Source organism: Ostrea edulis, chromosome 2 (genome assembly GCF_947568905.1).
Source record: "Ostrea edulis chromosome 2, xbOstEdul1.1, whole genome shotgun sequence".
Lineage (NCBI taxonomy): Eukaryota > Metazoa > Mollusca > Bivalvia > Ostreida > Ostreidae > Ostrea > Ostrea edulis.
The window spans coordinates 45,722,820-45,750,707 of record NC_079165.1 but is presented as its reverse complement, the minus strand read 5'-3'; the positions used below and the strand labels follow the sequence as shown (position 1 = coordinate 45,750,707).

Sequence of the window (27,888 nt, the reverse complement as noted above, 5' to 3'; positions counted from 1 at the left end):
TGATCCCTAAGCCCGGGCCACAAGTGGGGTCCAAAGATTCACATTGGAATCATCTCCTGAAGGCCATAACTTGTCATATTGATATGTAAACATCTTTTTGTTCTGTAAATTGAATTTTTTTCAAACCACAGTCTTGGGGCCCAGGGTGGAGCCATGGGAGGGGTTCAGAATTTTACATAGGAATGTGTAGGAAAAATCTTAAAGTCTTCTTCTCAAAAAGTACTAGGCTACTATTTGTCCTTTTCATATGCAAAGAACCTAAACTTTCATGCTCAGGGTGCCCTGAGAGGGATTCAAAATTTTACATAAGAATAAAAAGTAAAAATCTTCTAAAGAACTACATGGCTTAATTTTGTAAGCATGATCCATCTACCTAGTATAGATCCAAGTTTGTTGACCCCAAGCCTAATGTTGTGATAAAAATGACATAGATGAGTGTTGTGGCCTTTATACTATTACCATAAAACTACTGTTTTGCAAATCTAGTTAATGTTTTAATGATTCTGATTTTTAGGGAATCAAGAAGAAAACATGTACAGCTCATTAAGGACAGAAAAGTGTTTGATAGCAAGATTTCAGAAATGGAAGAACGCACCAATGAAATGATGGTTGCAAAGTTTGGTAGAATAGTGGATTTAGAAAAGTTAGAAACAATTACTGTTAATAGGCAGATTGAAGAGCTAAAAGAAAAACTACGTCTAACCGAAATTCAATGCGCAGAAGAATTAGTGGTTTGGGATGTAAGTAAAATTGATAATAGTGTAGTGATATAATGTAAATCAATTCAGGCATTAATATTTGATAATTGATTTCTCCTCTATTTCGTGATCCATGATGAAGTGATTGAAGTGCTAAGATATCTAATAGAAGATTCAAAAACAAAAATTCTTCTCCTTGTAGCAAAAAGTAGCAGATAAGAAAGCCAAAATCACAGCACTCATACGTGATAATACCAACAGACTAGACCAGCTATGTATGTTACTGAATGAGAAAAAGTCATTTGAAGGAGAATTGGACTTCAGACAGAAGGACTCGGTGAGTGTACATTCCTCCAACAACCTCTGAAGTGGTCAAAGAAACCATCTCAATTTTAAAAGTTGTACAAATTTAGAAAAAGAAAATATTTAGATTAAGAAATGAATCTTATAATTCTTTTCTTGATGGTGGTATCATAGGGAAAACTGGATGTAAAACTTCATCAATGCGCATAGTGCATTGATGAAAAAAATTTCTGTCCAATTTTCCCTATGATATCACCATCAAGAAAATTATAAGTTTCATTTCTTATCATTGAATTATGTTTTTAAATAGTAAAACAAATAGTTTCTCTCATCAAAAAGCTTTAAATTAATTAATGTTTTTGAATGATTTTGTTTTCAAATTCATACCACGTATCAATACACAACATGGTTTTCTTTGATGCAGAAATCAAACAAATTTTTCAGCCTGTCAAAATCGCCGTAATTTCATCAAGACATTAAATATTACATGATGTTTGTTTAAGGATACACCAAAGGTTTTTTTTATGATTTTCAACAATTTAGAGATTTTTTTGTGTAGGAAAAAGAGCAAGTCACCGTTTTATAATGCATATAAAATTTCTACAAAATGTGGAATGGTTTTCTAATTATTTAACATTATTGAAATATAAATACCAACACGTGTGAATGTGCCGTTATTGAAGCTTCTGATTGGGTCTGTAACTACTAGCTGATAAAAGGAGCAATAAATCACTGTGACCACTTGGGAAATTGGGAGTCAATTAATCTGCCATTATACTGCCTGTATAAAGATTAGCATCAGTAGGAAATTGTTAGCACATCACAGAATTTTCTTTAAGAAGATACCGATTATAATTTTCAAGATGATTTTTGAGAGATGATATACAAAAAAGTTGATTTGAAAAATATTAATACACTTAAATTTACATAAAAACTTAAATATTTTTTTTATGAATTACCAATTAAAGTTTAAGTTAGGATAATTAGATTGAGAATTTAACAAGCTTTCAAATGATATATACTTTTATTTTGTTATCTTTGATAGTGAAAGAATTACATGCAAATTAAATTCTGACATTTAGAAACCTTTGGTGTATCCTTAAATGAACATGATGATAGAACAATATTTGTTAACCACAGAAATTAGTGCTGAAGAAAATAAAGAATATCACAGTACCGGGGTAGTTAAAAACTGGTCAACTAACATGTTTTTTCCTCAACCAGGGCCAGGAGTTCACAGGTGCTAGGAAGGCAGACGTTAGAGAGAGACAGCGTTTGATACAGCTGGTTCAGCTGCAGGCCCAGGAGATTGATGCTCTGAAGGAGGAAATCATGTTATTATCCAGGAAAGGAGGACACATTCTGCCTCCTGCCCAGCCTCCTCTCCCCCAGAGTCCACCTAACATGAGAGCTATCAGCAACTGATTGAAATGCCGATTTGTGAAACGAAACATTTAAAAAAAGGAACTTCATTTAAGCATGGCATAAAATGATGGGTTTTGGAGAAATGAAAGCAAATCACACAGCATCTTAATCTTATTAGATATCATATGCTTTGCAAAGACTAAATTAAGATATCTCCTTCCGTCCATATTGTGTCCTTGCATTTACAGACTATGAAGGACACATGATTTAAGTAGGAGTCTGTGTAGCCATTCCAAGTTTGTACACTGTGATAACATTGTGTTTAACTTATTCATATTTGTTATTTACTAGTACTTTATTTCAAAACATCTGGATTATGAAAAATGTGTAATATTTACCAAGTGTGCTTGATTTATTGAATACACAAGTCATATCACTACAAAATGTGTTGTTACAACATAGAAAAATGCAAAAGCTGCACAATCATGTATAAGAAGATCAAATGTAAGCAAGGAAATTGTCATCCCCTCCGAATTCATTTAAATCTTTATCTGAAATGGTGAATTACATTTATTTTGCATGCATGATATTATCATGAAATTCTTAAAAATCCAGAGGCAATTGAAATGGATTATCACATCCCAATTAAACAACCATACATATGTAGCTATTCTTGAAATTAAGAAGTGTAATGTTGACATTTTCTGAATACACAGATTTTCAAGAGGCATTTACACACAATTTAATTACTCCTACATTGCATTCATACCAGCATGAATATAAATTGAAAAAAAGATTACTATCTCATCATCAATTGCATTAATAGACAGTAAGCTTCCAGGGGCCCCAAGTCAATGAACTGTGAAATGTAGGTGATCATGAATAATTTAGCTACATAGTTGTATTACTATGCTAGAAGTTTTAATGAGTATAGTACTTTTATCTACAGAAATAAAAAAAACTTGAATATAAACTTTAAGGTGGCATGGATGTGACTTCACTAGTTCTTATCAACTTTGTAGAGGCGAACTAAAAATGTACCGATTATTAAATGAACATCTGCAAGCACAATAACAAAAAAAGTCCAAAAAACGGATAATTCACACTATTTTTCAAAGTCCAAGGGTCGTAACTCAGCAAAAAATCACAAAATTCAAACTTGATCTGTAACATGTTATGGCAAAGCAATGTACCAAATATCAAATAAATATCTGCAAGCACAACAAAAAAGTCCAGAATCTGATAATTCACGCTATTTTTCTAAGTCCAAGACACAGGCACTTGTTTCTGTAAATGACTTATGACCTCTGTATACTAATAATAACACTATTATTATTAGTATACAAAGGTCATAAGTCATTTACAGAAACAAGTGCCTGTGGTCCAAGAGCAATAACAGTGACGGATCTAAAGGGGGGGGGGGGGGGGTTGCAAACCCCCTTTGGATTCGCTAAAAAAGAGAGAGAGAGAGAGAATGACTATAGAGTTATTAAAATCCTAGGCGATGGAAATTGTTTATACAATTGTGCATTAACATTTCTATCAGGTGATGATAATTCAAATTATCTTTTATATAGTTTGTATCTGTAATATATTTCATTTTATTTTTTAATAAATGAATTACTAGGAGTAAATCGAAATGCATTTTAAAACAGGATTCGTTTTAAAATCAAGAGTGACAGATTTACATCTGATTATTATACAATAACACTAATCCAAACTTGAATTTAGAAATACAAATTGACAGCATTCCGTTAAGTTGTCGTTTAACTATGTTAACGTACGTTATAACAACTCTCATTTCAGTGTCGGATTTAAGAGGGGGTGCAGCCAACGCGCCCCCCCCCTAAAATTTTCAAATTTAAGGTTAATCGTGGTACATGTATCTTGTTTAGACAAATGTACTAAACGATAAAAGAAGCAATAATTTCTTCCACTCCCGAAAAAATGAATGACAAAATCTTTTTGATTTCTTGAATTACTTCATTCGGGAGAAGTTAATTTTTTCCAAAAACCCTTAAAATCTGCGTCATTTTACTAATTTCACCTTATCAAGAATGATAGAAAATAGTAAAAATGACTTAAATAGAAGACATATTTCAAGCCCTAATCTGTAAAATCCAGGAGTTTCCGGGGGCTTTGCCCCCTGGGCCTCCATTGGGGGCCTCAAGGTGGCCCCCAAACCCCCTGCCTCATAAAGTGGCGCCCCCGTAACCGCAATTCCTGGATCCGCCCCTGCATTTCCTCTTCAACCCCCCCTTTGAAAAATTTCTAGATCCGCGCCTGAATAACTTCGTGAAAAATCAACAGACCGAGACAAAATTTGAATTTGATCTGTAACTTGTTGTGGCAAACCAATGTACCAAATATCAGTAAGCACAACAAACAAGAGGCCCATGGGCCACATCGCTCACCTGAGTCACCTTGGTCCATATCAGAAGACTTTCTATATATATTTGCATGTAAACCTTAGTCCTTATTATGGCCCCAACCTACCCCTGGAGGCCATAGTTTTTGCAAACTTGAATCTACACTATGTCAGAAAGCTTTCATGTAAATGTGAACTTCTTTGGCCCAATGGTTCACGAGAAGAAGATATTTGAAGATTTTTCCTATATATTTGTATGTAAATTTTGATCCCCCCTTGTGGCCCCATCATACCCCCAGGGGCCATGATTTGAACAAACTTGAATCTGCACTATATCAGAAAGCTTTCATGTAAATATCAGCTTTTCTGGCTCAGTGGTTCTTGAGAAGAAGATTTTTTTTTAAAAATTCCTATATATTTGTATGTAAAACTTTGATCCCCTATTGTGGCCCCATCCTACAACAGGGGGCCATGATTTGAACAAACTTAACTCTGCTCTATGTTAGGAACCTGTTCATGTGAATATCAGCTTTTCTGGCTCAGTGGTTCTTGAGAAGATTCTTAAAGAATGTCCCTATATATTTGTATGTAAAACTTTGATCCCCCCTTGTGTAGCCCCATCCAACCCCCAGGGGCCATGATTTGAACAAACTTGAATCTGCACTATGTCAGAAAGCTTTCACGTAAATATCAGCTTTTCTGGCTTAGTGGTTCTTGAGAAGATTTTGAAAGATTTTTCCTATATATTTGTATGTAAAACTTTGATCCCCTATTGTGGCCCCATATGACCCCCAGGGGCCATGAATTTAACAATTTAGAATCTGCACTATATCAGGAAGCTTTCATATAAATCTCAGCTTTTCTGGCTCAGTGGTTCTTGAGAAGAAGATTTTTAAAGATTTCTCCTATATATTTGTATGTAAAACTTTGATCCCCTATTGTGGCCCCATCCGACCCCCGGGGGCCATGATTTTAACAATTTAGAATCTGCACTACCTAATAAAGCTTATCTATAAATTTCATCTTTTCTAGCCCAGTGGTTCTTGAGAAGATTTTTTAATGACCCTACCCTATTTTTACCTTTTCTTGATTATATCCCTTGGAAGGTGGCCTGGCCCTTTATTTTAACAATTTAGAATTCCCTTTACCTAAGGATGCTTTGTGCCAACTTTGGTTGAAATTGGCCCAGTGGTTTTTGAGAAGAAGTTAAAAATGTTAAAAGTTTACAGACGGACGGATGCCGGAATACGGGTGATTGGAAAAGCTCACTTGAGCTTTTAGCTCAGGTGAGCTAAAAATGTCCGGAAAACTTAATTCACACTTATTAAGACCAAGGGCCATAACTTAGTGAAAAAATCAACGGAATAAATTCAAATTCGAAGTTGATCTGTAACTTGTTATGGCAAAGCAGCATACCAAATATCAAATGAATATCTGCAAGCACAACAAAAAAAGTCTGGAAAACTGATAATCCATGCTATTTTTCTAAGTCTAACCCATAACTTAGTGAAAAATCAATGGACCAAAACCAAATTTGAACTTGATCTGCAACTTTTTATGGCAAAGCAATGTACCAAATATCAAATGAATATCTACAAGAACAAAGAAAAAAGTGCGGAAAACTAAACTGACAGACAGATGGACGGAGTACAAACCTAAAGTCCCCGTCGACTTCATCGGTAGGGGACTTAAAGGGACTGGTTGTTTTTGAAAAAAATATTTTGCATTTTTGATATTAAACATTAAAAATATAACTCATTTATTGTTGACAGCCAAAATTTTGACCTGAATGCAATATTTTGGCCTTAATCTGTGTCATGTAATATAAAGCATCTTAATTTCGCATAGTCACAAATTTTAACTTTTAGATTTTAAAGGCACTGATTCACAGTTTTCTGTAAAATTTTGTGTTTTTCACTTTTAAAGATCAAAATCTACTGCCTAATGTGTTTAAAAGATTTCACATAAAAATTAAGGTTATACATTATCAGAGCTCATTTTGGAGAGTTTATTATTTGTTTTGTAAACAAAGATCGCAGTATGTTATTGTTTACAAAATTTTCAAAAGAAATGGATATTGATCCAAGTCTGTTATATCTTTCACATTTTAAGCATTCTTTGGGTAAAATGTGTCGTCGAAGTTAAAATCCCTAACCCAAAGTATCTTGAAATCTACAGATTTTGGTAGGGGCTTTCCTGCTCTAAATGACTGCATTTGAAAGTACAGGTGTGATTACTGATGGGTATTTATAGGTAATTGGCATTATTATCAAGGGTAAGCCCAGACTGTCTCACTTCACTGTACTGCTATGATTACTGATGGGTGTTAGGCAATTGGCATTATTATCAAGGGTAAACCCTATAAAATTTGACCATTTGTTTATAAAAATCAGTGGCATATGGCATTATGCGGGGTTGGCATTATAACGGGTGTTAACATGGGGAGAAATCTGTTCTTCTGGATTTTCAGGCAATAAGTGGGGGTGGCATTACAACAGGGGAGGGGGGGGGGGGGCAGGGGCAGGGGCAAGGTAATATATCACACACACACACACGCACAGCCTCTTCTAAAGGAGTTTAACTTCAATTCTTTCTCATAAGAATGCCCAGAGCTGGAGAAGAGGATGAAAATGTGAAAAGATACCATACAGACAGAAACTGCAGACATCATCCAAACAAGCTTAAGAAGCAAAAACACAAAACAATGTGTCAGATTTATATCATTTATTCATAATAAATCAGGTTTTGGCAGCCGATATACTCCTCCAGAAAATATTAATTTTTGGTCTCTCACTTTCAAGTCTAGAAAACGTTTGAGTTCTGGAATACTACATTCCACGGCTGATGGTCCTTGCATGGCAAACATTCTCAGCATACTGTGTATTCTATCTATTGTCAGACTCTCTAAGTTTGTTAACATACCCACAATATATGACCAAAATACCTGAAATAAAGAGTTTAAACAAACTGTTAGAATAAGGTTAACTAGGTCAAATATACCTAATGGATTACAAAGAATCAAATAGAATCCTATTTCATTTCACCAGCAGTAGTACAGCTTGCAAAATATTTAGTGTATCATAATTGAGAGGACTGGGGGTTTGGCCAAAGCTAAAGAATCTAATATTTTGCTTCCCTTGGCAGTGGCAGATATAATAGAGGTTTATGAGAATTGCAACCCCCTTTGGTTTAATTTATTTTATAGGTCATTTTTGCCTTTTGGGGTCTTGAACCACTATTTCTTGGGTGGAAAAGATACAAACTTATTTCAATACGATACATTTTACAGAAGAACTCATAAATAACTTTGAAGAAAAATTTAATTACGAAGATTCATAGTCACAATTTTAAAAGCAAACTGTTTTCAAACCGCCGAATGGTGAGATGCCTGTCGGCTCTGTAGCTTAAACTGATTAAGTTCATTGTTGTTTTTGTCAGAGTCAAGGTTAACAACACTCCGACTGTTATCGGATGCCATTTTGTACCTCATGTATCACTCGGATCACCTCAATCAATTCCATCTAACCTTGGATGTATGTTTTCAGCCATAGTACGTATACAGTGATGTATAACAACATGCTTAATGTCACTGATCAACTGGAACTACTGACTCTCCATGTTTGTAACTATTTCTCTTTGAGAATTATGGGTTTTCCCCCTCGAAACAGACGGCAGTTTTCTAAGAAAAACTCAATAAATTCATAATAAAAAACATATTTTGATCACTACTTTCTGAAAGTAGAATTTTTTTCGGGAGAGTAAATAGACGTCCGTATTGCAAATGTAAGGCATAGCTACATATCACATAACATTATACATCCGAGGCTAGATGTAGGGTACCGGAATCTGCCGAAGTTTTCCGAATGCCTCATGTATCTAAAGATAATAAATACAGGTCAATCCCGATGTATTTTACCAAACCCGATTTTAAAGAGACACTACAGCTCATTTTGCGCAAAAATCATGAAATGACAATTTTCCTAGCGCTTTCTCAATTTTTGTTGCATTGTTGAAAGTATGAACTTTGCGAAAATAACACTTATCTAAAGTTAAAAATTATCGTTTTAACGTAAAAATTAATACTTTTTGATGGCCTATACAAAAAATATCGAGTCTCCTCCTTTCAGTCTTCAGACGCATGCGCATAGACAGTAAACAGTGCAGCATGTCGTCCAGTGAGAGAAAGTGTAGTTGATAGATCTAGAATTTTGACAGATTCTGTGAGAAAAGAGGTAAAAATAGAATGAGATAAAACTCATATGTGAAATAAAATTTACCATGGTATCAGTATGACCGTTGGAAAACAAAGAGTTCGGAGAAACCCATGTAACTCAGTGGCGGATCTAGGATTTCCGAAGGGGGTGTGAAAGTCAAAGATTAGTCACAGTAATCGGCCATTCTGGTGCAAAATTTGGATTTTCATTCAAAATCTGTGGCGTAAAAAGGGAGGGGGGATCCTGCCCCCCCCCCCCCCTCCCCCCCCTAAACCTGCCATTGAGATTAGCTGTGAAGACACTGCTTTTAAAAGTAAGTGCTATTTTTATCTGAACACGACACGTGTTAGTTGTAAAATCATCGGTCAATGGGAACATGGAAGGGTTTCTGTTGAAATAATGATTGATATAATTACTTATTTTAAGGAGCAGGGAATACTCTTATACTTGAAAGGTGAGTGTGGACCTCCTTGAAGGGGAATTTAAATGGCGAGTATGTGAGCGGATCTAACATCTAATTTTAATTAGATTGCACAACACCTTTGCTGTCATTCAAAACCACGTGATGTAAATAAGCATTCAAAAGTCCGAGTCAGAATGAAGAAACCTTTGAATTCCGAACGATCTTCAAAGCGCAGTTGAGAGTAAATTGATGCATCCCAATTGTTCAAAATTGTCAGTATCGATATGAATTTTATCATTTTATCAATACATGTTTTAAAAAACACTTTATTAAAATGTGGAAAATGAGCTGTAGTGTCTCTTTAACAAACGTATCAAACCTAAGATCAAGGCAATGAATCGAACATTGAATCAAACGTTTACATTGAACAGTATCAATATTTTGGTGAATCGTTTTAGCACTACTTGACGGATGAACAGATGAAAATCTCAAGGATACTTAACATATCACATCGCCATATAAAGTGCTGGCGGATGCACAGAAATCTGAAAATGGAAAGGGGTCGTCCTCTGTCTAATTGGGGAATTACATATAAAATTTATAAAAATCTTATTAGGTAACCATTAATATAATATAATTGATATAAAACAATGCTGAGTCCCAATTCCATAACAACAAATCAAAAGGGTTTTTTCTCTTCCTAATCTGAGCATTACTTTTGAATTCTATGAAAATCTTCTCAAGTAATCTCAATTCATTGCATGCCACAGAGAGTACTATTATCTTTTTGATATTGAAAAATTCAAAGTCCCATAATGACAAAGTCCATAAATATGAAAATCAAAATGGGCCTTCCTCTGCCTAATCCAAGTATTACATGTATGTATAAAATTTACGAAAAATTTCCTAAGGAAACGAAAGTTAATGTGTGATATAGAAGTGCAAATGGACGGATGGACAGTGATTACTATAGGTCACCCACTATATAGTGGGGCCCTAATTACCACAAATCAAAATGAAATACAGACACTGTGTTCCAAATCCATGTCATGTATTGCTTATTGTGTGTATTGTAATAGCCAGGGAATACCTGTAGTTCTTCCTCTCTCTGTGCCTGGGAAGAAGCCATGGCTGACTCTGCCTCATCATCATCTGCTAAAATGATGTCATGAGATCTCCCTTTATGCTCCTCTACCAGGACAAACTTATCTGTGGCCTCTTCTCGCAGAATACCCTGGGTCTGCCAGTAAGCTATTTTCCGTCTCAGAGCTGTGGCAGGCATCTGGAGGACATTGCTCAGTTCTTCCACACTCCATGTTTCTACAACAGATATCATTTCTCATACTACAAACGTTTTTCAAAGATCTTTTTTTTTAAATAAAAGTTGTTCTACATGTATTAATGCACAATTACTATTAGGTTTACTAGCATTTTGAAATACGAAAATCATGATATACATGTAATGAGAATAAAGTGCACCGCCACGGCACATGATACGCCTGTCAGATGTTTATTCATTATAATACATGACACAAAATCATGTCAGTCTTACTTGGTACAAAGATTGCACCAATATCTTTGCTTTAAGGTCTGACGTAAAACCAAGATCATTCCTTGTAATGTGTCTATTGCACATTGCATTTGACATGACAATATATCTCTTGAATGACTACAGATATACATGTATTTCAAAACATACTTTCATTTTATACATGTATTTAGATTATTTCTTTCACATGGTATCAATCACTTAAAGAAATGCCCCCGAACTAAAGGAGTGACAAATTGTTTTCACAGCCTAACAACTCAACTTTACGATAAATGAGATGATTTCAGCTTCCCATATCTATGTAGCAATATTCCATTATCACCTGCAATATGGTGTTTATATCTTTCAACTAATTCGATATGCAAGAGCTTGTTCTGCATATGATCTGTTTTTAAATCAAGGCAGGTTACTGACAAACAAGTTGATGGTGCAGAGGTTTCAATATTCTCATTTAAAGTCAGCATTTCGCAAATTCTATGGCCGTTATTACAATCTAGTTTACCAATACAACCTATCATTGGTTTCAAATGCTGTCTGACTTGTTTCATACTGATTGTTAAGCTGTTCTTGGCACACTAATTTTGACTACGGATAACTCTCTTTACCTGATCAAGATATAGGGCTCATGGTGGCCTTTCATACTCATTAATTAATCTTTAACTGGATAGATGCAATATTTAGCTCTTATCAAAATGATCTCTGTATCTTCAGTTGAACTCCTTTGAAATACCATGGCTTTGATCATTATTCCCATGAGACAATTTCTCAATCTGTTGTGTGATGTGTTTGTTAATTCTGTGCAAATTTTGTAGTACAAAACTGCATCTATTTATATCATTAATGTTGGAAACAAAATAATTATTCATATTCTAAAACTCAAATCTACAAGAGCCCATAAAAGGGTTATGCCATATCATCTTAATTATAGGTCACAGTGACCTTGATTCAGGGCGCGACACACCTTCTCCCCAAGATGCATTAACTGATCAAGTTTGATGATTCTAGACCAAATAATTGTTCAGTTACGTGTCAGACAGGATTTGGCCATATCATCTTAATCAAAGGTCACAGTGACCTAACTTTAAAGTGTGACCCACCCTCTATCTAAGATGTATCATCTGACAAAAATTGATGATTCTAGGTCTCATGGTATATAAGTTGTTAGCTAAAAATGCAGCAGGACCGATGGACGGAAATGATTGCCATAACATAATATGTCCCGTCTTAGACAGACGTATAAAAAACAAGATATGTTGGACAGAAAGACCAAAAAACAACATGCCCTGATCTTCAATCTACAATTCAATAATAAGACAAATTTCTTTCATAAAACATCATATAATAACCTTGTGACTGAAACTGGATAATTATGGCAGCATGCACCGGAGATACATTGAAATTCAATGTTCGGTCTTTCAGTTCCACATCAATATTCACCAACCCTAAAATCAAAAGAAATTATCATTATTTACAAAAACACAACAGCTGCAAGCACAATCTCTTTCCTGACAACATCTCAAATACAAGCATCAGTATCAGACCATTTTTCAAACTAGGACCCATGGGCCGTAACCACCAAAATTGTGGCATGTTGATGGCAGCCAGTACATCTGAGAACTGGATTGTTGCCATTCCCCCCCCCCCCCCCCCCCGATCAACAGTGAAGATTAATACTTTTAATACTCAACCCTATTTTACCCTTTGGAGGGAACATGGTCCTTCATTTGAACAAACTTGAATCCCCTTTACCAAAGGATGATTCGTGCCTAGTTTGATTGAAATTGGCCATGGAGGTCTGGAGAAGAAGATTAATCTAAAAAGTTAATGACGACAATAACACCAACAGACGTCAGACAAATTTTGATCAGAAAAACTCAGGTGAGCTCAAAACTTAGTCAGGAAGGGCCCCATAGGTGGACCTTATTCATGCACTAGTACCAGTAACAAAGTATTCATTTATGTTTGCAATGACAAAGAGGAGTGATTATGTTCTTTTCCTAAATCTGAATTTTCATATTCAACTGCATATCAAGTACCTTTGGGCAAAATATGAAAGCTCTCTAAGTGTAGTAAACTTTATAGTGGAAAGGTCTGCTGTAACCTTCATTTCTGATCTCATGAACCTAAAATTTATAGCTATCTACCTTAATACTGATCTTTGTATCAAAATTGCGCCAAAAACATCTGAAAAATTGCGAGAGCTACTGTAAAGTTGTTTTTCCACTTCTTTGTTTGAGTAACCGCGTTTCTTTAAATTTGTTTATTTAAAAAATAAATGACCCTGTGGCTGTTCATATTTATTCCGATTTTCACACCATAGATGATTATAGCATAATAGGCATTGAAAAACTGTACAAGAGCGATATTTACCGGAAATATAGAGAAAATCTATGGAAGAAAAGGCTTAATACATATGTACCAGTTGGTATAAACAAAAGGGAACATTATTATCTATAAACTATCTTAATGAACATTTTTGGGTGTAGTATATGTGTACTATCTACATGTATTTTAAATTTTTTTTTTTTAAATATGTTTATGTATATGCAAGAATTTACTTTACACCAATTAGAGTCCACTTACAGGTATGATTTAAAGGGTTATTACAGTAGCTTTCACAATTTTTCAGATGTTTTTGGCGCAATTTTGATACATGACGTTGCCTTTCAGATGTATGTACATTGTGACGTCATAATACGTTGTTCAACGTTAGTTGCTATGCATTTTAATAAACACAACTGATGAAGGCTGGTAAAACGGCTGAAATATTTCGAAAAGTGTTTTAATGTTTTTTATTATTCTTACAAAAGAGAGACTTTGGATATATATATATATATATATATATTTGAGCCATGTAGGGTAAATAGCTCCTAGGAAATCATACAAGTTTGAGCCATGTAGGGTAAATAGCTTCTAGGAAATGGAACTCCCAATTACAAAATTACTAATGTACAAGAGACCAATGTGAGTTCTGATCACTAGAGAATGTGAAACATTTTGCAATATAATAAGTAGAACAAGCTCGCTTGTCTTATGTGGGCAAAAAAAAAAAATTAGAAAGGTGGAACAAAACTGCACTTCCGTAAAGTTTTTTTTTTACTTTACCTAAATGTGGCTTCCAATTCAGTGTTCTGTTCCCTTTCAGGGTTTCAAACTTTTTGGTGTATTCCTCCAATAATTTTTGCATGACATCTGGTAACTTTATCTTTTCTTCTCTAAAGGCGGGCCAAAACTGGGCTGAGAGCACCATTGCATTTACTTCAATCTCCTGATAAACATGTTATAAACATCACATGATAAGCTTGAATACAAGACTTAATAAGATGCCATATTGAGGATCACTTCAAATATTCTGACTCGTCTTTGTCTAGGTGACACTCAAATTCTCAATAACTACAAAAGTTCAAGGACCTTCAAGAGATTAAGAAATCAAAAGTCAGTTCAATTAAATCTGGAAATTAAATTAAAAAGTCTGACCTTTATGGTTAAAGATTTTATAGTAATCAGAAGAGTATATTTATCAAATAATTTTCTCAAAATTACTGTCACAATGTCAAGTCAAAGCAAACTTTTCAAAATGACAGCGTTGTAAAGCTATCTGGTCATCATTATAATTGTACAATTAAATACTTAAGCACAGGTGTAGGGTTCAAACTGACCAATTAAAGACCCAATTTTAATCCACCTCTCTTGAAATACACCAGGACTAAGATTTAAAAAAAAACCACCATGTTACCAGACCTTGAAGATATCATCTACCCTATCCCCCCAAAGATGCTCTGGTGTTGAGTCACCTTGGTAAACACCTAATTAACAGGGCCACCATAGCCCCTGGCAGAGGTGGTTCAAGCAGTTATAATTATTCGCTTAATTGATGGCATGTATAGGATACCACCACTTCAAGCTATCAGTCCTGTGGGGATCCGGGTTAGAATAGGTCCTCAGTACCCCTTGCTTGTCGTAAGAGGCAACTAAATGGGACGGTCCTTCGGATGAGACCGCAAAAACCGAGGTCCTGTGTCACAACAGGTGTGGCACGATAAAGATCCCTCCCTGCTCAAAGGCCGTAAGCGCCGAGCATAGGCCTAAATCTTGCAGCCCTTCACCGGCAATGGTGACGTCTCCATGTGAGCGAAATATTCTTGAGAGGGACATTAAACAATATTCAATCAATCAATCAATTAATCAAGCTATCGGGTCTTTTTTAAGGTCTTGATTTCAAGGGTCTGGGCCTTTCCAATTGGGAAAAATAGCAACATTTGCTTGAAATTGGGGAAAATGTTCCATACAAAGTAGGGAGAAAACCAAACCATTGCATTCAGGAATAATTGGACTCCTTCTGACTTACATTTTAGTTCAAAGCTTACCACATTTATATAGACATAGGCCAAAAAATTAGATTTACTTAACAATTTTGAAGCAAAAATTTTAATCTGTGAGCCTATGAACAATATGGATACCCTGCTTTGATTTGTTTTCATTGTTTGGGAATTTTAAAGCAAAAATTGGGAAAAATTCCTACTTTTTAGCATTGGAAATAAGGCCTTATGCAGACCCTTAAAAATCCCTGGCTATCAATAGTGAAAAACAATGAAATATTTTAAGGGACCCTAATTTCACTTCAAGAGATAAAGAACTATGAGATATCAGAAGTTTAAGACATCAAGAGTAAATTTGCTTAGTTATACATGTATAAAGAAAAGGAATTGGGATAGTGATTTCACATCAAGAGCTTTGGGAGTTCGAGCCATCGAGATGAACCTATACACACTGTTATTTTTGCTGGTTTATTTTCACTGTCATCTACCTTTAAGTTAAATTTTGAGATACAGTGAATCTAACCTTACGATATTTCTTAAAACTACATGTATACGAAAAGGAATGTGGACAAGATGTGGTAAAATCAAACAAGAACAATTTTAGCCTGTTTACCGCAAGATGAGCTAATGATAGATGACTAATGATTGATGATTTCTGCTTGTAACTGAACAAATCAAAGGTAAAACTAAAGAACTGTGTCATTTTGCACTTGATCTCTCTTTGGTGATCTAAACCAGGGTGTGCTATACATGATTAATCCATTTTCCAAAGCAAGATACCAGTATGCCATTGTTTACAGCAATTAACCTGAGGAACACATTTGGTATGCAAAAGTGTCAGATAAATCTTATAATCTAGCTATACCAAGAGAACTATGAATTACAAATACTCATCTATTCGGTTTTGTAATCATTGAAAACTTCACATTTTTGACTGAGCGTACATAAATTAATGAAACACACACTAAAACCCAACTTTTGAAGAACATGAATGAATTATCCTGACATGACCTCTACCTCTCTCTCTGCTGATTTCCTCCTCTCATCCATAATCCTAGAGTTCAGTCTTTTGGAATCAGCCACATCCTTTAACATCACCTCACAATAATGAAGCTGAGATTCTCCAAATCTTAACTTTAAGAGCTCAAGATAGCGAATTTCTTTCACAATTTCGTAGTTAAACTGTGTCAAAATGCGATCTGCTAATAGTGTCCGATATTCTTGTACAAAAAGTTCTTTGCTTCCGTAAATGTTGACCAACATACTGATGATATCAGAGGCTCTTCGGCTCTTTGATGTGCTTCCTGCAATGAAGGATACATGTCCTGTATACTAAAACTGGCTAATGTAAGCATACTCATTACCCTAAAGTAGCAAGAATGGGTTTGGGGTGAATTTAAAATGGGACCATACTGTTTTTCAATGTGTATGGGAAAAAATAAGATGGGGCAAAAAATTTCCCAGTATGCAGCATGTAGAATTAACAGAGGAAACAAGATCTAATTATTCCTATCATCTATTGAATTTGGGGATAAATCTGACTTACGTGGATCAGCATCCACAGGGTCTGGCATCCAGCTCTCCCAGTCATCCAGTTCATCATCACTACTACAGCCATCATCCAACAGAGGGTGACCCTTCTGAAGTTCATCCAGCAACTCATTACTGCCATCGTCTGTCAGATTGGATACAATCTGCCGAACAGTGTCATCTCTTGACCTAAATCAGAGTGAAGAAACGTCTATATCAAATGAATTTTCAGTTGCAAAATGAAATTTTATTTTCACTAGTGGTTTCTAACTTTATGCAAAGCCTATGGTTGTGTTATTTTACTGTAGTTTTAATTTCATGAATTCATCCCTCAGTGAGTATAGAACTGCAGCAACAATGAAGCTGTTTTCAGTACCTTATAACACATATTTTTTTTTACATGATACAAATCTTTTCATGCTTGCTCAATTCATAAAAAATCAGTAAAATTTCCTAGCAGTGAAATAATGAAAAACAAATTTTTATTTTAATGTACATCCATAGATTTATATATCTACATCCACCGGTGCTTTGTCAATGATAATCCTTTGTTAATTCAATGTTCATATATATTCATAAACTTCATGCTATCATCACAAAGAGGTTTGCTTTGTATGGAAAGTTATTCAAAGCATAACATTCTATTTCTTTATTTTACAAAATATAAATCTTGGAATGAAAGCATGGGGGTTATTTCTGTATAATTTGTTTTAAACAGTAAAAATTATGAAACATCCAATTTACACCTATTTTTCAATTATTTATTCACTAAAAATCAGATCACTGGTACATGCAAATATATACATATATATAAACTATTTCTTTCTCTTAGAACTGAGGATTGGATGAGAAGTACAGTTAAGAATACCTTAAATACTTTCTAACTGGATCACATACAAGCTCTAGGATAACTCCAACTGGATCCAAAATCCGGAGTGCACGGATAGCAGCTATGTATGCTGTCAAAATGTCTGATGTATTCACACCTTAAAAAATATTAATGTAAAGTAAATCATCACCCCACAAAGATGAATAACCACTCATATGATGCAGATACTCAGTATACATAAAATCTAAACCTGGATGCAAAAGGCGAGTTTCCAGTGCAGTCTTAAGAGATGAGACCAGGGTCCCTCTTAGGTCTGTCTTCTCTAAGCAGATCTTCAAGTCCAGAATAGCAGGCTCCGACTCAGGAAACTCAATAATGATGTTAAACAGCTGATCAATGTGAGTTTTAGCGAAGGTTTCAAACATAAAGTGCAGCAGCCTCCCTTTAAATCCCTCTATACATTCTGGGTATGTGTTTCTGCAGTTTTCAGAGAAGACCAATCTTAGCCAGCCTAATACTTTTCTGTCCAGCCACTACAAAACAAGTACAACTGTGTTTCTTATTTTCCTATAATATATTCCTACATAAAACTTCACATAAGTCATAAGCTCTCTTATGGTTTTCCTTCGCTCTAGGGGTCACGGTATGAACAAGCTTGGATCTACATTACATATATCAATGTATTGTAACCTTGTGGTTCTTTAAAAGTTTTTTCTTTTTCATTTCTTTTAAATACCTATGTAAAACATTAAACCCCTCTTGTGGAATCAACAAGACCCCAGGGGTTATGATGTGAACAAACTTGAATCTACACTACACGAAGATGTTTGCATATTAATTTGACATATTGCACCCCTGTGATTTTCAAGACAAAGATTTTTTTAAAAGTTTTCTACATATTATATTCTTATATTACATTTAAAACCCCAATGTGAGCCCACCCTGCCTCCAGGGATATTGAATGGAAGAAACTTGAATCTTCATTATATAAGGATGTTATGGCTCTGGTTCTTCAAAATATTTTTTAAAACATCCCACCTTATCATACTATTGTTTCATTATTTACTCTTGGAATGAGGCATGGTCCTTCATTTTAACAAACTTGAATCCACTTCACCCAAGGATGTTTTGTGACAAGTTTGGTTGAAATTTTGATCAGAAACATTTGACATTTTAGCTCAGGTAACCTAAAAAGTGAATTGAACATGGTCTGCAGAATCAATTTAAACTGTGAAAATCATATGGTAGAATAGTGCAAGAAAGCCAAGTCCGACAGACAGACAAAAATCTCTGTACCATAATACATCCTGTCTAAAGATGGGTGTATAAGAACACATTGCTGGACTTCTAGCACACAGTATGTCATGATGAAATGTTTTAGCATTGTAGGTGAAGAAGAATGTCATAGTGTGAACTGAATCTATACTACTGGATAAACACATTGATTTTACATATTGTGGTTCAATCTTGAGGATCATTGTTTTAAAGAGTTTTCCTATACAAGTAACTTTCCATATCACAAACACAGATATGTCTAATACAGTAAATGTACACAATCACTGTCCTCTTGAAAGTTCAGTCAACAAACCATGTGCATTTAGAAAAAAACAACATGAAAAGAAAGAAAGTGTTTAACAAAACAGTTATTGACTGTGTACTTGGACAACAGCTGTTTTGTTTGACCCTTGAACGATCTGTCTGCCTACGGCTTTGGGCAACAGATCCGTCCTCGGGTCAAACAAAACAGCTGTTGTCCTCGAACCCAGTCAATAACTGTATAATATCGATGTTGTATATTGCGTGTACATGCATAACACAACATCATAATAATTACTGTGTTGACAGTCCAAGCCAGTTTTAGTATTTGTTTTGTCCTTTTACAAATGTTACTCAAGTCATGTGCACACAATCTTTTATCAATGATAAACTGTTTCCGTAAAACCTATGGGTTTATGTGTACCAAGTTTGATGATCCTAACATTAGAAGTACCATTTTTATCTGACCCACAAGGTGCTGACACACAGACACACTGTGTCATACCATAATATAACCTGTCTATGACATGCACATAACAATATCAAAATCTTAAGTTAAAACGCTAGTTTTTGTTTATGTTTTTCTTTCAGAGTGCTCCACTGGACAAATAAAATTTTCCTATCACATGTGCATTGGAAAGATAAATCTATGACATAAAGTTCAACCATTCCTGCATTTGCTGTTTTCTTAAAAGAAAAACTGCTTGAAAAAGACATTTTATGTCAAAATACATGTACTAAACATAGCAGCAAAATGTCATTTCTTTAATGTCGTAATTCCAATTCATTATCATTTTGATTAAATTGAGTTACATTGGAATTTTTGCACAAAATACATTTAATTTTGAAACAAAAGCATAAAGGTCAAGTTTTGGGGAAAATACGGAATATCGGAACTATCAGAACCATTATTTCGTCTCCGATTCCGTTGCAGTTTTAATATTTAGTATGCCCAACGAGATCATGTTTTCTGCGTTAACTTGGGCAACTTTTCAGTAGACAAGTACTTAGTTACTTAGTATCATTCAGACATAGTGAGTTCTTGCACAGTTTAGCGTCGCTTTTGAAAGTTGAGGGGTGGAAAGCAAACGGAGAAAAGGGTGCCATAATATTTGTAGGAAAAAAAATCTTACTTAGCAAGAAAAGCAGTTCTGACAAAACCCCAAAAATCGAAAGGAGGATCCTTCAGTACATGTATGAGTTCAATTCATCAGTTCTACCTTGCATTTCCACTACCTTTCACCGCCACTATAACAAGTGACCAGCTAATAAAGCAATCTTTTCATGTACTAATAACAAACAATATATATGATAACAACGTCACTCATATAGCAAGAAAACGGGAGGGGGGCAGAAGTATGTGAGGGGGAGGGGGAGCTACATGTTGCTGCATATATGTGTCTGGAGATTGATGCATAAATTGTGATTATTCATATCATTTCATAGCAGTCAGTTGTTTTAATGACTTGAGAAAATCTCATTAATAAATACACGGTAGAAGAAATAAAACTTTTTTTTTGTGTGTTTTATCTTCGCTACCAAACATCAGAAATTTAATCCAATAACTCATGTTTTTGGTACTATGGCATTCACTTGCAACATTCTGAAAAATAATCTTCAAACCAGGCAGATATTTTTGAATCAGAAATAAGTTGTCTTTGGCCATCACTAATTTGTATGTACAAGAGTTGTCCAAGTGACGCATAATTTTTGTAATTTCTTTTTCTGAAGAGTTCCAAAAATTTCTAGTTCTGATATCCTGTATAAGAGTCTTTTTTTTACAGTCCTTTTATTTTGTCAGTATACATCATCATAGTTTATGCACAGGGGCTCATCACGAATTGACCCTCTGTATTCTATATTTACAAATATAGAATAGACGATGGCCCCATGTGGTTTATGTCTCTTTTTGCGCTAAAAATTTTACGAACTCAAGTTTTATAGTACATATTGTCAATTCTTTTGGAGCACTAACCTCTTCTAGACTTTTTAGATATGATGTCTCAAAGTTGCCTTTACATGTGTTTTCAATGTGATTCTTTATCCTTTCATGTACAATGGAGGTCACAGCCATGCTAGACACTCTCTCCAAAATACCAATATCATCACTGCAAAAGAGAATTTAGCAAGCTAAAAAATCTATAGCTTAAATTGCAAAGAAGTTACAACTGTATCTTGGCTTAAAAATGTCAAGAAGGTAAAATGGTAAAAGAGGGATTTTGAAAAGTTGAAGATACAATGTGTATAAATCACCGCATTTTCTCATGAAAAAGTAATCTACCAATTGATTATGACGTGATAACTGTGTCAGTTACAACATAATTTTAACAAAACTGATTTTTTTTCCCACTAGAAACTGCACACATTAAACATAAAGAGACCTTTACCTGCATATGTTTATAACATATATTGATATCAATTTCTGCTCTTTTTTCCTAATGCAAAACCTCTGTTGATAAGAAGATTCCCATGGCCATTGGGTCAGAGTATACACAGATTATATGAGGATTTAGTTAACCTGAATTTATTCCATTTCTAGGATCAAATTTAGGCACAAGAAACAGAATAGGATTTTGAATTCACAAACATTACCTTATTCAAACACATTGATTGAGTAAATTGCATGTATACTTCAAACATGTGAATCATGAGCAATCAGTACCTACTTTGAATTACTACAGGGGGGGGGGGGGGGGGGGGGGGGGTCTGTGTAATTTTGCCCTCTATTATCTAGTACTTACAGCTGCCTGTTGATGGTGTGAAAATTGTCCAGAATATCTTTACACACACATTCTTCTTGCTCTTTGTCACATCCCTTACACTCCTCTTCCTCGTCTGCAAAATTTCACATCACATATATTCATGGACATTTCAAATCCATTCCTAAATACTATACATATATTCATGTTTATTTCACACGATCAATTTAATGAATTACCTACACACAACTTCCACCAAAACACACATTCTTAGAAATCATTCCATTAATTTAAGAACTAAATTTCTTTTTTGAAAATACATGAGGGCATGTACTGCAATGCTTCATGCCAGCGTATTTTATGAAATGTGTTCGCACTTCATGAAAATATGCATGCCTGAAGCCTTGTAATTCATATCCTCATGTATTTTCAACAAGAGGCCCGTGGGCTGCATCACTACCCGAGTCACTTTGGCCAACATCTAAAGATTTTCCCTATATATTTGCATGTAAAACTTTGATCCCCTATTGTGGCCCCACCCCATGATTTTAACAAATTTGAATCTGCACTGTCAGAATTCAAAGCTTCCGTGGTTCTTGAGAAGATGTTTAAATGACCCTACCCTACTTTTGTGTATTAACTCCCCTTTCAAGGCTTTGAAGGGAGCATGGCCCTTCATTTGACCCCTTCACCCAAGGATAATTTGTATTAAGTTTGAATGAAATTGCCCTGCTGGTTCTGGTGAAGAAGATTTTTAAAATTTGTCAGAGTATTTTTGCTATTTTGCTGTTACTTCCCCTTGGAGAAGGGCATTGCCCCTCATTTGAACAACTTGAACCCCCTTCACCAAAGGATGATTTGTGCCAAGTTTGGTTAAAATTTGCCAAGTGGTTCTGGAAAAGATGAAACTGAAAAGTTTATGACAACAGCGACGTCAGACAACAGAAAGCTTTGATCAGAAAAGCTCACTTGAGCGTTCGGCTCAGGTGAGCTAAAAATCAAATTTATTTCTTATATATATACTTTCTACTTTGATTCTGTCAAAATTCCTAGTCATGAAAATAGACAGATTCACAGCACATTGTTCACAACATTCATGAGGAAATGACTATCATTACAATTTGTAAGATATCAAAGGCAAAAATATTGAAAAAGTAAATAAATGTACCTTGTTCTTCGTCCTCTGATGTGCTGTGGTGAAACACTTTGAAAGCTTGTGAATAAAACATTTCCACTGCAGTACAAAATTTGGCAGGCAAAACAAAGAATATGATTGATTTAATCAACAGTATGTATGCCTCTGACAAATTGTTTGTGTTAAATATTGTGGAACGTTTCCTGTTTTCCAGTATCACTGACATAGTGTTTAATCTATCTAAACAAGGCATATACCCCATTGTAATCTCATGCAGGTAATTCACAGCTATACCCAGCTGTTTGGGTAAAATGTCACACTCCTCCACATCAAAAAATTTCCAGAAGGTTTTTGCCACATTTCTTCTCAGATGCTGTTGTAGACATTCAACAAACCACTCCTCAATCATGTAGGACAACCCATTTTGTGTTAGAACATCAACAGCATTCTGAAATTCTGTTTCATTGTGTTTTCTCTATAGAAAAAATAAAATGGAAATGTGTCAAATGCCTTTTGTTTCTTCTATGTTTTCAATTATTTTATCAATTCAGTATTTGCTGCTCTACAACAGATCAATATTATTTGTAAAGTTAATACTTTATCAAAATTATTTTTTTTTCTGCTGAAAATGTAAATTAAGTTCCTGAAATGTGACAAATTGGGTTTTAATTGATGCTAATAGGTCCAAGGCCTCAGTATTTGCTAAAAGTTTGCAAGAAAATACCTTCATTGAAGGAACCTGCAAATGAGCTTCAATTTAATAGATTTTTCCAGGTTTAAAGTAATTTATCATAGTACAGAGTTTCTTCATAATAAAATTAATATTGTTTTGATAATCAATTCACAACCAAAGTTTCTGAAATTTTTTGTGATTTGTCAAAGATTTTGACCAATAGCACCTATAATCATATATATGCACATATCAAAGGTGCTCCTATTTTCAGGAATAGAACTCATATTTTTGGAATCAAGATGGAGGCCATTGATATAATATATTATGCATGATCGTTGACACCTTTTCTACGAGTTATATACAGACAACCATTGGGCAACATTCTGAAAATTTCTATTCACACAATTTAAACTGTTGCAAATGGTCATTTTATACAGGGCCCATTATCCATGAGATGATCTCTGATTTGAGGAAGATTATAAACATAGGTTATATTGTGTAATATAATAATTATTATATGCAATTGCTGCCAAGTATAGGCACCTAGGCCTAATACCGTATAACATGCCCACTGTTGTCTTGACTAAAATCAGGGCAGCAGAGTTAGACTAATTATAGTAAAATATACTGAAATATCAAACTGCCCATCCTTTTCCACATGTCCATATGTTAAAAAGAACAATACCCAAAAAAGTACATGTAAATATTCTACAGACAGGCATGAAGATTACATTCCCTTAACCTCTCTATAAGATAGATTAAATCAAATCAAAATTCAGAATCTTTTCAGGATCATAACATTCAGTAATTATGAAAAATATTAGTTTTGTTTCGTTTGTTGTTTACATCCAATTAAAGAATTTATCACAAATATAGAGATGTCATGACGTCATCAGCTTTAGATGAAATGCCATAAATTTTAACCTAAATTGATTTTCTCTTATACTTTAATATAAACTTGAATTAAACTTAAACAAGAGGTACTGTGAGCAATGCTCACTAAGAATACCCCCCGCTTACCCCAATCTCCCAAAGGGTGTTGGTAATAGGTATAAACTATCTCTTTTCTGAGTGTAAAAAACAAATGGCATGACAAACCGAACCATATTGCTACTTCGATGTCCAGTGCGCTTGACCTTTGACCTTTTGACCCCAAAATCAATAGGGAACATCTTCATCCCATGGGTAGTCCATATGTATGATATGGTGACTGTAGGTGGAAAGGATAACGCTTTAGAGTCTGGAAACCATATTGCTACTTCGATGTCCAGTGTGCTTGACCTTTGACCTTTTGACCCCAAAATCGATAGGGAACATCTTCATCCCATGGGTAGTCCATATATATGATATGGTGACGGTAGGTGTAAAGGATAATGCTTTAGAGTCTGGAAACCATTGCGTCTACAGACGGACGGACGGACGGACAGACAGACGGACAACCTGATTCCAGTATACCCCCCCCCCCCCCACAACTTGTTGCGGGGGGTATAAAAATAGTACCTTTTATTAATTTACATGAATATGATCGAGTCATGATAGAGTATATGTAAAGTCACTGAATACATTTGGCACATCCATGCATCATTTTACCCCATAGTGCAAATATATGGTGGTGGATTTAACAGATAACATTTTTTTCTATGTAATCTGCATCCCAACATATTCTCATATTCCAGGGTTTCGATCTCGACGTAGATTAGACTCAGGTATGCAGCCATGCCACCAGCAATACTTAGTTTTATTTGAACATTTGTCAAACAGATGAAACTTGGGTTTTTTCAATATCTAAAGATAGCAAACTGCTCATGTGATCACTCAGTCATTCACTATCTGGTTTTGGTCTTTATACTGCAGTGGTAGGGACTACTTGTTGCAGTTGCTGGGGTATGCAACAGTCAGCTTGTGCCAAATAATTTGCAGGCTTTAGCATCTTCAATCACACACTCCAACCATGTACTTCATAAGCCTGCCCCCAACCTCTGCTAATAAGTCATAAGGGACTTCGTATTTTGGTCTAGCTCCAGAGATCAATCTGACATACATTGTCATTGCATGGGAGCCCTTGAAGGTCTGGTGTCTTTGACTCTGAGGATTTGTTACTATGGAGCAATGGTAGACCGGAAACATGTGGAGAATTATTTCACAGGTCTTCCATAACTTCTTGAACATGCCACACAACATCTAGAGGTAATTCCTAGTTCACACCCCCTCCAGCACCGAGTATGTAACTGAGATAGCAAAAGCCAATTATGACATCCAAAGATATACCATCCATGTCAACATCACAGACTAACCTGCTGTTGATAGGACAAAAAAATTGACACATCTAGGGCAAATGTATTCATAAAAGGGACCTGCTAGTGAGGCCACTGTGCTGAACTGGCAACTTAAGCACAAAATTGAATTAGCTCCCACCCCTCTTTGACATATTGCACATGGGAATGTGCCAGTCATGCATCCCAGAAATCAGGAACTTAATTTTCTTCTTCTTGGCTCAGAGTGCTTGGTTTTCCATAGTCATCCAGGCCATCAACTTGGCCATATGCTCATCCATTGCAATAATTACAAGGTCTCCAGAACGAGGATGAAGAAAAGCTGGCCAAGGACTGACCAACTCCTACTCCATATTCCTCATTGTATTGACCATTCATACTCACATGACTCCTGGTATTGCAGTACCTTTATTACGTACTCTTTGACTTCCAGACTTCTCATGGTCCATCAAAGAACTTTTCTGGAGACCCAGTCAAATACCATCTCCAGGTCAACAACGGGAACGTAGAGAAGTTTTACTGCAATTTCTTTGCAACTGTTACACCCAATGGACAATGAGGATGAAATCTGTGTTGTATCTACCAAGCCCAAAGCTGAATAGCATCTCATTGATGTTAACCATTTTCCTGATGTAAGAGTTCAATATTTGCTTAACATGCTTCAAGACTTGGTAAGTGAGTTTAAAACCTCTGTCCAAGGCTTCATTATGCAACTCTTCACCCTTTCCCTTGGAATCTTACCTGAGTCGACTTCAACATTAGGCTTTGCAGCATTTCAACTTGCTGATCGCTTTGCAAGCTGGGCCTACATTATGATGAACTGATCTGAATGGGAAATTTATTCTGGTTGTGTAAAGTTTAGCCAGTTGACTCTTGTTTCAAGTAGTTTAAAGCAGCTGGTCAACTAAAAAGTTGCCCAGATAGCTGATAAATTTAAAGTGAGTACATGGAAAACAATGAGATAAAAAATCATCTGGTGAACTAACCATTCATTGAAAGAGTTTAATTTTGCATTAACATACTTATTAGTGAGGTAAGTTTTCTGACATTTTTGTTTCTGTTTGCACGGTGATACAATAAACTGTTTTACTGCGGAAGTTACGGTTCAGTCTAAAAAATTTGAGAACAAAATACATGAACTGAAATGAATGCAATTTATTAGATGTTGTTTGAAAAGAAGATTACATAAATTTTGTTCCCGCAAGGCAAACCGGGTAAAAAAAAATGAGAACCAAGTCGTCGCCCGGTGCGCCCAGTATGAAATAAAGGCCTAGGTTGACGACGGTCGGGTGAATACACATCTATGACTGGGCCTAGTATGAGGCACTACGTTTCTGTACAAAAATTGACTCAAACTACATTGATAGAATATCTAAACACAGTTTTACCAGGATGCAGTGGTGAAATACTAATGGGCTATATCTTGATTATCTTACATTGGCACTATTCGGCGATAAAACTTCTGTGATGATAATCCAAGCCTTGCTTACATCTTCGCTGTTGATTTTTGCCGCCATGATGGATGTATAAACCCAGAAACTTAAGACGCTCTGAAAAATTCCGGATGACAATGAAATCTATCTATGACCTAAATTCAAATGAATGTCTGGTGGGTGGACATGTTTTTTTGGTTGTTTTTTTTTTTGGTTTTTTTTGTTGTTTTTTTTTTGTTTTTTTTGTTTGTTTTTTTGGTTTACAATGGCGGATTTAAGGGGACAATCTCTACCCAATAATCCACGTTTCAACCCAAATCAATGCTTCTTGTGTCACAAAAAGACTTGACATCTGCTCATTATTTATTTATTTACGTATATTTTAGTAACTGAAGTGAAAACCATACTTTATTTGAGCATATGTGCCATTTTACAAAAATCTTGTAAAACCCTTCAGATGTTGACAGAGGTGTAAGTGAGTGTAAGGAACGATAACTCTGGGTAGGGATTGTTAAGGGGGGCGTTGAAACTTTATATATTCCCAAATTAGAATGCAGCATG

The 27,888-nt window shown here is 35.2% G+C and overlaps 2 protein-coding genes across 3 annotated transcripts in view; one reads left to right on the top strand and one right to left on the bottom strand.

Annotated features, from left to right (window-relative positions):
* Positions 1 to 2,810, top strand: part of LOC125678582 (cilia- and flagella-associated protein 44-like) — a 34,714-nt gene extending 31,904 nt beyond the window's left edge. For both annotated transcript variants that reach the window (XM_048917142.2, XM_048917143.2), the window contains exons 35-37: positions 515 to 740; positions 901 to 1,035; positions 2,226 to 2,810. In XM_048917142.2, the coding sequence (XP_048773099.2) occupies positions 515 to 740; positions 901 to 1,035; positions 2,226 to 2,426 (562 nt within the window). In that variant the 3' untranslated portion in view covers positions 2,427 to 2,810. The remainder of the gene's footprint in view (positions 1 to 514; positions 741 to 900; positions 1,036 to 2,225) is intronic.
* A 4,633-nt stretch (positions 2,811 to 7,443) lies between these two features.
* On the bottom strand, positions 7,444 to 27,545 carry LOC125681486 (anaphase-promoting complex subunit 2-like). The gene is made up of 12 exons (XM_048921620.2): positions 27,331 to 27,545; positions 22,982 to 23,423; positions 21,856 to 21,949; positions 21,090 to 21,222; positions 17,829 to 18,111; positions 17,618 to 17,735; positions 16,766 to 16,938; positions 16,237 to 16,523; positions 14,006 to 14,168; positions 12,247 to 12,342; positions 10,442 to 10,671; positions 7,444 to 7,678 (listed from the first exon to the last, which is right to left on the bottom strand). The coding sequence occupies exons 1-12, from the start codon at positions 27,409 to 27,411 to the stop codon at positions 7,463 to 7,465; spliced, it is 2,316 nt and encodes a 771-aa protein (XP_048777577.2). The 5' UTR covers positions 27,412 to 27,545; the 3' UTR covers positions 7,444 to 7,462.
* Positions 27,546 to 27,888: the final 343 nt, after the last annotated feature.

What these genes read in the sequence shown, in the direction of transcription:
- LOC125681486 (XM_048921620.2), bottom strand. Translation starts at nt 27,411, where the DNA reads ATGGCGGCAAAAATCAACAGCGAAGATGTAAGCAAGGCTTGGATTATC. An exon ending in CACACCATCAACAGGCAGCT is followed by an intron (nt 21,223 to 21,855) that starts GTAAGTACTAGA and finishes TCTCTTTTGCAG; the next exon opens with TGATGATATTGGTATTTTGG. An exon ending in GAATTGGAAGCCACATTTAG is followed by an intron (nt 12,343 to 14,005) that starts GTAAAGTAAAAA and finishes TTTTGATTTTAG; the next exon opens with GGTTGGTGAATATTGATGTG.